This window comes from Sodiomyces alcalophilus (assembly GCF_042370955.1).
Source record: "Sodiomyces alcalophilus JCM 7366 unplaced genomic scaffold ACRALscaffold_8, whole genome shotgun sequence".
In the NCBI taxonomy this organism is placed as follows: domain Eukaryota; kingdom Fungi; phylum Ascomycota; class Sordariomycetes; order Glomerellales; family Plectosphaerellaceae; genus Sodiomyces; species Sodiomyces alcalophilus.
In genome coordinates, this window is record NW_027263539.1 from 1223274 (window position 1) to 1235777 (window position 12504).

At 57.4% G+C, this 12504-nt stretch overlaps 2 protein-coding genes and 1 non-coding gene across 3 annotated transcripts; 1 reads left to right on the top strand and 2 right to left on the bottom strand.

Moving 5' to 3' along the window:
• Positions 1–709: 709 nt before the first annotated feature.
• On the top strand, positions 710–4205 carry ACRALDRAFT_213065 (uncharacterized protein; the record flags this gene model as incomplete). Its single annotated transcript, XM_071024002.1, is given in 29 exon segments — positions 710–736; positions 784–907; positions 941–1028; positions 1113–1145; positions 1171–1245; positions 1273–1343; positions 1390–1458; positions 1485–1580; positions 1640–1715; positions 1761–1777; positions 1805–1904; positions 1935–2027; positions 2072–2121; positions 2232–2288; positions 2308–2414; positions 2459–2543; positions 2581–2627; positions 2664–2749; positions 2790–2968; positions 3009–3183; positions 3213–3298; positions 3331–3356; positions 3401–3432; positions 3493–3587; positions 3631–3687; positions 3738–3895; positions 3922–3957; positions 3996–4023; positions 4096–4205. The coding sequence occupies 29 exon segments, from the start codon at positions 710–712 to the stop codon at positions 4203–4205; spliced, it is 2283 nt and encodes a 760-aa protein (XP_070871719.1).
• Positions 3740–12338, bottom strand: ACRALDRAFT_1077851 (uncharacterized protein). The gene is made up of 4 exons (XM_071018694.1): positions 8428–12338; positions 7867–8303; positions 6163–6687; positions 3740–6032 (listed from the first exon to the last, which is right to left on the bottom strand). The coding sequence occupies exons 1-4, from the start codon at positions 12219–12221 to the stop codon at positions 4297–4299; spliced, it is 6492 nt and encodes a 2163-aa protein (XP_070871720.1). The 5' UTR covers positions 12222–12338; the 3' UTR covers positions 3740–4296.
• ACRALDRAFT_t272 lies at positions 7440–7520 on the bottom strand. Its single transcript has one exon. It is a non-coding gene; the product is annotated as a tRNA-Ser (tRNA).
• Positions 12339–12504: the final 166 nt, after the last annotated feature.

Consider the following 12504-nt stretch of genomic DNA (forward strand, 5'->3'; position numbering starts at 1 on the left):
AAACATCATTTCGCCCTCGCCCGTCCAAGTCGGCGAAGAAGTCGTGATAGGTTCATGTCACGATGTTTCCCATGCGTATCGAATACTGTCGATCTGTTCAGTCGGGCAACAGGTCGGGCCACAAGAGGCAACCGGTCCTTTGCACTTCATTCAGCGCCCACTGCTGCACTGCATGCACTTCAAAGTAACCGGCGATCGAGATTCGGAGGAGGCGAAAAGGTCGCAGCAGGTCTGTCGCAGTGGCAAGTCGCGGCGGCAAATGGATAACATACAGACGCGCATGATGGCTGAGCAATCGGTCGTGCATATGGCGAATATGCTATATGCTCAATGACGGAATTTAGAGGGAGCCAGGAACCAAAGTACGTGAAAGAAGCACACGAGCAAATGGGATGCAGGTAATGAGCGGGATAGGACCTGGAATAGGGAACGAGCAGGGGCTGAAAAGAAAAAAAAAACCCTGTGGGGAAAACCCTAAAGTACCGGTACCTCCTGCGAAGTCTTCAGATCTCCGATATAGGTAGGTACGATACATATACGTACTCCGATATAGGTGTGGCCGGAAACGTCGACTCGTCAAAACTCCGCCACACTCTGGGCTTGGCTACAGATGTACCAACGTACCAACGTATCGCGACCCTTCACATCCGTTGTTAGTCGACCTGCATCTCGGCAAAACACCCAGGATACGAGCTGACTTTTGAATGCCATGACAAAATCGCAACTTTTCTCTCCTGTCCGTATTGTTGTATACGTTGTACGACCGTATCACGGACACTCAAGCCCGTCTTTGCCTTGCAGATGCAACGTGCTTCCATCTGTCTATCCTATGGCGCCGCCTGGGCTGGGCCCGCTTTATCCCGTTGCCCCGTCCTCAGTGTCCCTTGGGTCGAATATGCGGACCACAGTGGCACTAATAGACTCTTTACGCTTCCTCTAGCCCCTCGATGGACTTGGCCTCTCCCGCCCTGGCCCTGGTATCAGCAGAAGGAGAAGTTTTTGAAAATTTCGCTGGCTCCAGGGCCCAAGTGACCTCCTGTGTCCGTCTCGTACTCGCCTATCGGACCTACCCACCCCCTTTTCCTTGTTGTACCACATGGCGAACCGCGAAGGAGACCAGCCAATATCCCATCTATCAAGTCCCCGTGAAACCCCTTTAACACACACAAGAAATCCATGCCGCGTGAATCGCGAAATTGGCCGATACCTGCCAAGATCGACTCTCATCCGTTCCGTAGACGACATGTGAGTTGTGATATAACATCGAGCCAGTGAAAAAAAACATGTCTGTTGTTGCACACATCTGTCTACTTGGTTTACAACCTCCCTCACTCCCCCTCCCGGTTTGATTGCAGATGGCGATGTTTCCCCCTGACTAACCCATCCAAGAACCATATTCCAAGCTGTCAAATTGCGGTTGCCATAGCTCCCGCCACTCAAACCAGCTACACCAGGCCAGTTGGGACCATTGCCTCGAGTCCTAGCGGATCCTCATTTCCTCCCCTTTACATGCCTGGCAAAGGGAACCAACACCATCGGCGTCTACCGCCTTAGCGCCGGTGCGCATTGCATGCAGTTCCGTCATTGGCGACGCACAGGATACGCTGGGGGTAGAATGCATGGTGTCTTGCCTATGCAGCCGATCTCCTGCGACAGGGCGATGGTTGCTCGAAGCAGGATATGCAAACTAGATTCGTTACAGACGCTCGTCTGGGGTAAGATGGACTAATATCCAACTAACACACGCCGGCCTTGACAAGCTATGGCGCCGTCGAATGTCAGAAACCATGATGGAGGGGACGAGCGAGACCCCCCTCGGCGCTAGCAGAGGAAAAGACGACGTTTCACAACGGTCTCCTTGTTTCCCCGACCCCTGAACCTCACATAGCTTATGGGGACAGAAGGTGTCATTTCGAATAAGGGTGGAGGGTTAGACGGGTAGGACCAAAGGGCATCGAGCAACGAGAGCCTGTAGATGCCTTCTCTGTTAAGTTGATGTCCTTGCTAGCGGCGGCCGACGAGTCGAGGTGTGTCTGTTGAGAAGGCACTTCTGGTCCTTGATTGGTTACAGACCAATGGTCCAGAATGGGCCCCTGGTCCATTCTCCTTGGACCTGGTGGAGTTGAGAGTAAAGGGGATTCCTCATTGGCCTAGCATGAGAAAATTCGAGGGAATAAAGACCAATTGGGTTATCAGGAGGAAAAGACTGAGTGAGAGAGACTGTGGATGAGACGGGAAAGAAGCGCATGAGACGATAGGACACGAGAGGGAGGGAAAAGGGAGCAACCGTTGTAAGCATGTCTCGAGTCGTGGAGAAGACGCTTCGTCCCGCAGGAAGCCAGCCGGGAGCTAGTGGCGACAATCCCTTTGTTTCCAGATATGTCTCGGCTGGAAGGGATATCACCAAGGACGCCGTGCCATGACAGGTCCTCTGCGGCCATGGACGGTGGAAGTACAGTACACGATACTGGCCAGGACTCAGGACATGGAAGAGAAGAACAACGGCCGTCGCTTGGTCAAGAGCACCGGGGATGTCCACTCTTGTGTGGAAAAGAAATTGACCAGGGGTGACACACAAAGTCCAACATCCATCCATCCCGCCGGGTCGACCATCTTCCCCGACAAGAGTCGCGGGCGTAAAGGTGGCCATAGGGTGTGACTAGCACTCGCCGGGAAGAAAGAAGCGTGAGAACTACCGCCGCATCGATCAATACTCGCCCATGCGCCGAGTCGGCTTAAGACCGAGAGGGTGTGAACGTACTCGAAGTACGTCCAACTTGTCATCGAAGCCAAGATGTTGGGGATGGGGTTTGGGGGGTTTCCCTCGCGCGTCTAGCCGCTGGGTGCAAGCAATGCGCGTTTCATCCCAAGAGTTGCCCGGCCGAATCGGCCGAGCCTCGCTTGTCGCTCCGGTATCACATCAACCGCCGACCTTGTCGTCATAAGGTGTACAGAAACAACCATCCTCGTGACTCTCCAAAACCCGTACCGTCTGCCATGACTGGCAGTCGTCACGAGGGGCCAGCTGGCTTCTGGTCACATGAGCTCGAGGTCTGCAATTTCTTGGCCGTTCCGGGATCTTCGAATGTACAACGGCCCGTCATGTGACCAAATCGCCCCCGATGATTCTTTCAAGGGACGGCTGAAGAAAGTCCCGCGCTCCGAAGGCGCCGAGGTCTGTCCGTATAGACGTTTTGTCTGTGGACCTCCAGGTGTCTTGAAAACGGCGCGAAGTACCGACACATTCTTCCCATGGGCGACTGTTCCGTGACCCCGGACACGGCCGTCTCGTGGCGGCGTGCCAATCGTGCCAATGTTGAGTTGGACTAGCGGTGACGGTGCAACGGGAGGGCCATGTTGTTGATCCAACCTGATTACTAAGAACACGTGCGTCTGATAGGTGGGAAAAGATACAGAGCGCCACCGCCGTTGGTGCGTACATGGTAAGTATAGGTACTTAGCCACGCGGCTTTACCCGCTTTCGTGGCGCAGGGGCCACCAGACAATGCATCTCCGTAGAGGCAGCCAACACTTGCAGCAATTCGATCCTGAGATGCAGGTAATGGCTTTTGGGATTTCGTCTTTTTGTGGTCAATTTTTTTTTTTTGAGTCACTCCCAACCATGCCCAGCTGAAAGCAACCGGGCTGACAACCACCATGACGTAGTAGGTCGTCCGCCATCACATTGTTTCATACCTTGCATTGCATATGCCGGGTCCTGACGTCCCGTTCCCAAGACGCAGACGCATACGCATACGCAGGGAATGTGACTCGGCTTCGGCCGAGTTGCCTGGATACGGCAAGTCTCGACGTCTCCCGTCGAACACCACCGGCGCGGCCCTCGGAAAAGCACGATCCTTTCTGGCCGGGATCGAGGAACGAGGGGGTCTATCTAGTGTGGTTCGGCTACCTTCAACGTAGATTTCCATGCTACACGACATGGCCATCGATCACGCGGTTAGTCCGCGTAGTGTTCACCGTCATTGTCCCGATAGGAAGCCCTGAAGGAGATTAGTTCCGAGGGTATGTTAGTCAAGTCCTCGGGGCTCATGATATCTCGGGTTATGGACGGGCCATCATGACAACAGATGCAAGTATCATTACGCTTGAGGCTCTCGTCCAAGGATATCCATACACAACATCCTGCTATCATACACACATGCCTACCACCCCTCGCCCGGGTAACCTTTTGCTCGTCTTCGTAAGAATCCCATGTTCCTACTCTCATCCACTAGATTCTATACAGGCTTCGGCCCTCGTCCGCAGGATCATGGTCAATAGATTCGCGACTTGGCCCTACAAAGACGTCGCAGCCCTCCGGACGCCCTGGACTGGCTGACGCTCCGCCGTACGTGGGCTTCCCGTCGCCGCCCCGGGGGGATCCCGCTGCCGCATAGGAGACGACGCCGTATTCATCCTCCCCATCTCCGCCACCAGGTTGGTATTCTGTGCCTGCAGCTCGCCAACCTGGGCCGTGAGCGCCTCGACTTGTTTCAGTGCGAGGTCCCGCTCGGCCCGGACGCGCTGGAGTTCGAGGCCCATGTCGGCCTTTTCCTCGCGCTCCGCCTGCTTCCGGCGACGCTGCTCTGCCTTGCGCTCCTCGCTTTCGCGCTTCTCCTCGAGCCGCCGGAGCTCGCGGCGGTACTTCTCCTCGTGCTTGGCCATCTCGCGCTCATGCTTCTCGCGCAGTTTGGCGAGGGTCGCGGCGTCTCTTTGGGAGCCCTCCTCCCGCTTGGCCGTGATGCGGCTTTGCAGGCGGGCCAGCTTTTCGTGCATCTTCTCGCGGCGGTCCTCGAGCTTGCGGGCTTCCTTCTCGTACTGGGCGCTATCGTGGGTGAGCTTGCTGGTGCTGCTGGGACTGGAATCGTTGGAATTGGACTGGATGGAATTGGCGTCATCCCGACCACGACGGTCGTCGGTGACTGATCCGACTCTGGCACTGCTGCCGTTGGAATTGTCGTCGAAGCGGACCACGTGCGAGGATTCAACTGCCGATGTGAAGGACCTCAGCGAGGATGTGTCGCTCTGGTCATCCATGGAGCCATCAACCTCGTCGTTTTCTCCCTCGGAAACCGTCTCACTGCTCGTATCGTTTCCGTTCTGGGAAAAACCTGGCAAGCTGTTGGGGAGCCGCGCGGCGACGAGGGAGCTGGCCATCCCGAAGGCCCCCGATATCATGCCGTAGATACCGCTACGGTTGGGCGCAGCATCATAGTCGTCCGGTTCATGCGGTCCATGCGATTCTCCTGACGTGTCGCCGTCGTCATCCTCTTCTGGGATGAGATTGGACGTTGGGTCCAAAGCGAGACTCTTACCATGAGACTCGGTCTCCTCGGCGTGTACAGCGTCTGTTTTGGCGCGGTCCGATTCGGCATGCTCGTGCTCTGCATTGGAAGCAAAGTCTCGCGCAGATTTGGAGGTCAGCCACTTGAGGAACTTGTTGGCGTCAGACGCGATCCCACCAGGGGTGCCTCTTTCCACCATGAACCGTGGCACGTTGCCTCCGGGGTCGCTTCGAGTGACCATTAGCCATTCGATGGTGGTTGGGGCCTCATCCTCGTCGGCCGTGGCATCATCTAGATGATGTATGGCGTCGCGTCGCACATGATCACTGCCCATGGAGGCTGCAGGCAAATCTCGGCTGGCACCGTCGGCATCCTCCTGGGGTTCAGCCCCGTGCCGGGCTGCTCTAAGAACGGCTTGCTTCCCCACGTCTTCCACAATGGACCGGCGCCTGTCCGTGTCGGTACCGAGGTCGATTGACGACCTGGATCTGCGAATTACCGGCTTGTCGGACGGGATCTCACGGATGACCTCCACTGATTCGTACTGCCCACGGATACAACCGTCGCATGGGGGATAGTCCGGGTGGTTACAAGGTTTCGATACGACCATGAAAGATCGTAGCGGTCGACCAGATCCCGCAGACGAAGGGGAAGTCGGCGGGTTGTGAGAGGCCTCGCCGGTCAGGAGAAGGATGACAAAGTCGCGAGGAGTGGTCGGACCGGGGAACTGAGCTGATAACTGAAATACTGGGAAGTCAATTGTTAGCAAAGACTGAGGAGATGACGGGGAGAGGTTTTGGGGAAAATAGGACAATGACATAACATACGACAGGATAAGAGCTCGAGATGGAGGATGATAATGAATAGAATGACATACCTTCAACCTTGCCAGCACCGTCCACAACATGATGCTCGACCCTCTTATCAGCGCCGATACCGCGAATGCAGCCAGCACCAGGACCATCCTGAACCTTCATGGACTCGACAAACTCCCTCTCAAGGCCGAGCTTCCACTTCTCAAAGGGAAGACCATCGTGCACGCTGCGGCGAGCAAACCAGGCGCCCTTGCCGTCCTTGGCTGGGAGCTTGTAGACGTTTATGGAAAGCGGGTTCTCGCGCGCGTTGACCTTGACTTCCCTCCACTCCTTCATGAGGTCCTGGGCGAGCTTGAGGGAGGCACCGGACTGGCGGGGCGAAAGGGAACGGTTGATTGCTGTCGACAGGGTCGCAGGGTCGGTGTTGGAGCGGGTGCGGCGGGTACTTGAGGTCGGCCCGTTGGCCTTCAGGAGGGGGGAGGGCACCGGGAGAGAGTCGATGATCGTCTGGGCGTCTGCGAATGTCTCGGCGAGCAGGTCAGGCAACTTCTCGGGAGAGATCGAGGCCCAGTCTGCCGGACTGAGTGCTTGGAAAGGTTCATGATGGGGGACCATGGCGGCCCGCCGAGGGTAGAGTAGGTCGGTCTTTTAGTGGTTTTGTCAAACGGTGAATCTTCAATATATCCGTCGAACTGTAGTAGCCGAAGCAGCACATTCGCAACCTATGGGGTCCCCAACGGAGATGTGACACAGCGAAGTGAGATGATAGTCGTCGGAAGGGTTTAATGGGAATGAAACAGCGCGTCAAGGACAATCTAGAGAGGTGGTAGGGAGACGGGAGGAAAAGGAAGTTGGCGATGACCTTGATTTTCGGTGGTCGCCGGTGGCTCCTTCTGGAGGTTCCGGAGCTTCCTGTTTGATTTCGTCATTTGGGTAAGTTGCAACGGTGTCAGCGGCGTCAACAGGAAGGTAAGCCAAGTCGCTAATTCCCGATACACAATGTACATGAGGACATTCCTTCGTCAGGACAAACTGTTGCCAAGATGTATCATGGTTGTCCAAGGTACGCAAGATACCAGCTCCTGAGGGATGACGTCACTATTCCGGTCGTGATGACTGTCGTACGAACCCCCTAGGAAAGAGTACATGATACGAAGCTGGTAGAGTTATAAAAAGGAGGGTAACCACCGGATTTCATCCTCCCCTATTCACGACCAATTGTGAGTCGGGACGAAAGAGAAAAAAACAAAAAAGAAGGGAAAGTATCATTCATGTTACACACATGCATTTTAGTGTGAAAAAAAAAAATCAACCACAAGATTGATCAAAAATGAAAGTCCGACGGAGACAGGATTCGAACCTGCGAGGCCGAAGCCATATGATTTCTAGTCATACCCATTAACCACTCTGGCACTCCGCCTTGTTGATTGATTTGTCATGTGTTGACCCCAGACATGTACTCTGGTCTAAGCGGCGTTCCCACCAAGTACCGACTCCACTTGGAGTTGACCCACAATAGGGTCCATCCCGGCTCCGACAAGGCCGGCCTCATGCCCACCCCGGCTCCGACCTCCTGTGGACATCATGTCTCAACGCACCTGTTCTGTATCATCCCATGCTTTGCGAGGGACTAATAATTCCTTTCATTCAACGCTACGGCCTCATTATTTTCTTCTCCCTTCCAATAATCGTCGACTCTGCTCGATGCGATCCCTATAATCCTATGGGTCCCCTCGCCTCCTTCGCCCGCAATTGCTCCCGCTCACAACTCCCACAGTAACTCTGGTGCCACGCCCGCAACGCCGCCGTCCTCCTCTCGCTCTCGTTCTGGTCCTCGCTGAAGTCCATCTCCGGAAACATCACCTTCTGGTCCTCCTCTTGCCCCTTCTTGGTCTTGTCCCCTCCCTTTTTGCCCCGGTGTTCGCCTCCCTCGTCACGGCCCAACACCATCTTCAGCTGGTTACACCTCGCCGTCTCGTCCGTCAACCAGACCTCCCACTCCGACTCCATCATCTCCCGCTCGATGCTGTTGACTACCCGCATCGCCACCACGAGGTCGTGCCGGTACGATCCCAGTCGCTGTCGCGTCTGCCGGATGCGCTGTGCCGCCGCTTGACCCCAGTCGGTCGAGAATGCGGTCCGGATGTTCTCATACGGCGCGTCCATGTTCGTCGTGTTGGTTAACTGCTGGAATGCCGCGTAGCTGTGTGATCGCAATGGGTTAGCTCGAGCCAATAGTTACGGAAAATAAATAAATCAATGAAAAGCGACAAGTCCACATTGTTCGCCTCCCTGGTTTGACCTTGAAAGTTGGTGTGAAAACTCACCATGCACTATCCCCAAATTGATGGTGCTCCGTCGCCCCCGTCGCATCAGGGAGGTCAGCCAGGTAGATGGCCCTGCTCATCACCGTATTCGGCCCCACGCCGATGCGGTTCATGAACTGCGCCGCCCGCCTCTCCGACCACCACATCGACGCCTCCCGGGACGCCCAGAGCAGGTTCGTCGCCAGGCTGAGGCCCAGCAGCAGGAACAGGAGCCGGTGTTCCGTCAGCACCGTGAACGCCTTCTTCAGCGCCGCGAACGACCACATGATGACCGACGTCACCGCGCTCTCCCCAAACGACCGCGCCGTCTCCAGCAACATCGCCGTCAGCGTCCGCGGCTTGATCACCTGCCCCTTGGCCGTGGCCGCATCCGACTCCCCCGGCGAGAACACCATCACCTGCTTCTGCTGCCCAATGTGCCCGTACACCTGGATCGCCCGCTTCGTCCGGCTGTGCGGCCCCAGCTTGCGCACCTGGTCAGTCGCCAGCTCGGCCAGCTCCTCCGCGTCGCTCCGGGCGTCCTCCAGTGCCTGCCGCTCCACCAGCCGCCACGAGAGCGCCGGCGTCTTCGTCCAGTCCACCCGCGTGTAGATGGCCAGCTTGCACTTGGACTTGGCCACGTACGTCACCACCACCTTGACCACCAGCTTCAGATATTGCGAATGGGGCAGGTGCCACGCCGTCTTGACGTGCGTCACCACATATGTCACGTGGTCCTCGAACACCTCGATCGTCTGGTGGTCCACCACGTCCGCCGACTTGGCCCGCCCGAGCACGTCCGTGTAATCGACCCGAAACTTAAAGTCGCGTTGCATGCGCCCGTGCTCCCCCGTCGTCCACGGCCCCTGTGCGATCCGCTGGGCTCGCCGATCGAAGTACAGTTTGGGGAACACGAAGCTCTTGTCGCCGAACAGCACGTGGAAGCATGCCTTGGCGCTCAGCTCGAAATTCCGTTCCGCCACCTTGCGCTTCATGTCGTCCGGTTCGAACACCACCGGGTGGGCCGGGAGCTGGAACTTACGCGACGGCCGAACGACATGACGTCCTACGTGAAGCCCGGGGCCTACTATATGCGGCCGCGTCGGGCGCCTGGCGCTCACGGCCCCACTGCCGGCAATGGGACTGCTGGGCGTCGTTTCTTCCCAGCTACCGACGCTGGGGCTCCGCAGTACGTGGTCTTCATGCTCGAGATTGGTCAACGCCGTCACGAGCTCGTCCAGGGTCATGGGCTCTTCCGCTTGAAGATCGTCCACCAACAGGTTCAACCGCGCATGTAGAAGCGACAGGTTCCCGAGGAATACTTTGATCGTGATGTTATCATAGCCCGTCTCGTTCGAGCTGCCGCTCTTCAGGTGTAGAATGATCGAGTCGCAATCCCGGCCTGGTGATGCCGTGACGCCGGCGATGACGTCCAAACTTAGGGTGTACGTCACGACAACGCCCAGCTGGTGGCCGTAGAAATATATGTTGTCGGGCGTCACGAAAATAGAACCGTTGCCAGCGAAGTCCCCGCGGCTGCTGGAATCCGGACCAGAGCTCATCCAGGCGGCAATGAAAACGAGCACCAGTTTGTCGTCGAGAGGCGCTCTGGGAAAGAGCAGTCTGAAAATGGGATGCTGGGCCTTTAGGTCGCTTGGGTAACCTGGCGGGAATGTCTCGACCTGCTGTCTGGGTTGCAACGTCCGTTGTGCCACCTTGGCATCGACGCTGACTGTCTTCCGGTGAATGCTGGGCTTGCGATGCTGTTGCTCCTGCTCCTGCTGCTCCTCCTCCTCGGGCGTCCCGACCTCGGTCACGACCATCGGGTTCTCTTCGAGCGGGGCTGGCGTCCGTGGGCTGCTGCCGTGATCCGTGCCGTACAATGCACCCCACGGATTGCTGCCCCAGTAGTTGGCCATGACGGAAGCCGGCATGTGACTGGATGCGTCCACACATAGACCCTTGTCTCCTGTCACGAACACGGCCGTGCGGCTCAGAGGGGTGGACATGGGCGTCTTGGCCAAGGTCGCCGGCGCCAGGCTTCCCCGGTACGCCTCCAGAGGAGGAAACGTCGCGGTTTGGGCTACCCTGCCAGAGCCTTGGGCCGTCGCAGAGGACGGGTATCCGAGCAATCCGTAACCAGCGGCGGACATGAGACCGGAGATGCCACTGGCCGAAGGTGACAAGTTGGCTGCGCTCTTGGGTTCCGAGTGATCGCCTCCGAAAGTGGCCTTGCGGTGAAGATCAAGCTTCTGGATGATCCTAGCCGCGTGCTCTCGGCCGCTCTCACCCTCCTCCCGAACCAGGTCACGGCCGAGATCCCTCCCCAAGGCGGTGATGGACCGGCGGCCTCCGGCCCCACCGTTCACGTCAAAGCTACTGCGCGTGGCGAGGTTACCTTCCGCACCGTACACCGGCAGGGTACTGACCCTGTCGAGGCTCCCCGTAAGCTCGTCGGCCGATGCTTGTTGCGCATCCGGAGCCTTGGCGGAGAGTTCAGGGACCGGGGCCGGGGTGATGTTGAAAGCGGGGTCCTGCGATGATGGAAGACCGAGAGCATTATCACGGTCCACCGAAGCCTCGAATGCCCGCTTCTTGGCCACGTCGAAGACCTCGAGCCATTCGGTGAGCTCTTGTTGCGTCTCGGCCTGCAAGACGATGGTGTGGCTCTTGGTCTTGACCTCGAAGCAGAACCGCCGGTCCTCCGAAAAGGCGGGCTTCACGTTGCATAGGAGGACGCCAATCTCATCGCCTTGGAGCACACCATGCGCCCCCTGGATCAGCCACCCGAAGATGCCATCGCGGCAGTAGTACCAGCGTCGCACCCAGCTCGTCCGAGCCGGTTTGCCGTAGACGCTCCGCTTGAAAAGCCAGCCCTGTTTCTCGGAAACCAGAGCGGCTCCGTCTTCGGTCGGGAGGTTGACCGGGCCCTTGGACCCCAGGAAAGGTACCGTCGACGAATTGTAATCTTCCAGTTCGCGTGAGGGCTTCCAAGCCTGCAGCATGCCGTGCGAGACGTCCCGGCGAGCCCTGTGGAGCTCTCTCTTGAAGATGCCTTCGGTAGCTTCCATCTCTTTCGACCAGCCGCGGATACGGTCCATCTCATTGCCCCACCTGACCGAGCTCGTAGCGGCTTCGCGCGAGCGTCTCACCTCGTCCCAGAGGTCGGCGCTGATTCGAACGAGGAGCTTATCGAGCGAGGATCGGACCTGCGGGGCCAACTGACAAAAGTCGAGAGACGAAGCGAGGTAGGCCTTGCGGGCCTCGAAGACGGCAAAGGCATCCTCGCGGAGGGCGGAAGGTTCTTTCGTCTTGGACTGGGCGACGTAGCGAGCCAGCGTCTGATCGAAATGCCTCTGGGTCTGGTCCAGCGTCTTTCGGACCTCCTTGAAGGCTTTCATCTCCCCGGCAAGGAACAAGCGGACGGGCTCGGCAGAAACGGAGTCCAGTTTCCTCATGGTTGACATGACCTGCGTCCACCATTCCCTTGACCCGTCACTAGCCCTCCGGAGAGCGAGGAGTGTATAGTCGTGGTCGATGATGGAGTCGGCGGCGGAAGCGGTAGCGACGGCGGGCGGGAATGTCTTGGATATGTACGAGTTGATGGACTCTTCGAGGGATAGGATGTCGCGTGCTAGTTTGGATGTAGACTTTACGAAGTCTTCGAGCCATCGCTCCACAACTTCTATCTGCTCTGAAAAGTAAATGGAGGAAGCTCTGAACGTCGGGGAATCGAGACCGGCTTCGTTCAACGCGATGGGGATCGCATGGCTCGCATGCCGCGGCCCCGGCGCCGCGGTCGACGACTCGACCATGGGCGAAGGGGTTCGATAATGTACGGGTTCAATTGATAGAGACGATATTTGCAATGCCTAATTTATAGAGTGAGAGAGTACGGGTAAAGCAGCGCAGTGCAATGCTGCCTGTCCCTTACGCTGAAGGGATAAGCATGTTGGATGGGAGGAAGAAGGGGAGGAAAAAGTGTTGAAGTTGTTCCATCCTTCGAAATGAGCTCCGGGAGCAGGTGGGAATGACGTTGCCATCACCTTTTCGGTACCGGTACGGTATAGTACGTACCTGCAGGTACCTTATAAGTAC

Bases quoted from the DNA above. Each gene is read 5' to 3' on its own strand.
- ACRALDRAFT_1077851 (XM_071018694.1), bottom strand. From the start codon at position 12,221: ATGGTCGAGTCGTCGACCGCGGCGCCGGGGCCGCGGCATGCGAGCCAT. The intron at 6,688-7,866 runs GTGAGCGGGAGC...AACCTTTCCAAG, and splicing joins CCAGAGTTACTGTGGGAGTT to CACTCAGTCCGGCAGACTGG. The intron at 6,033-6,162 runs GTATGTCATTCT...TTGACTTCCCAG, and splicing joins CGGTGCTGGCAAGGTTGAAG to TATTTCAGTTATCAGCTCAG.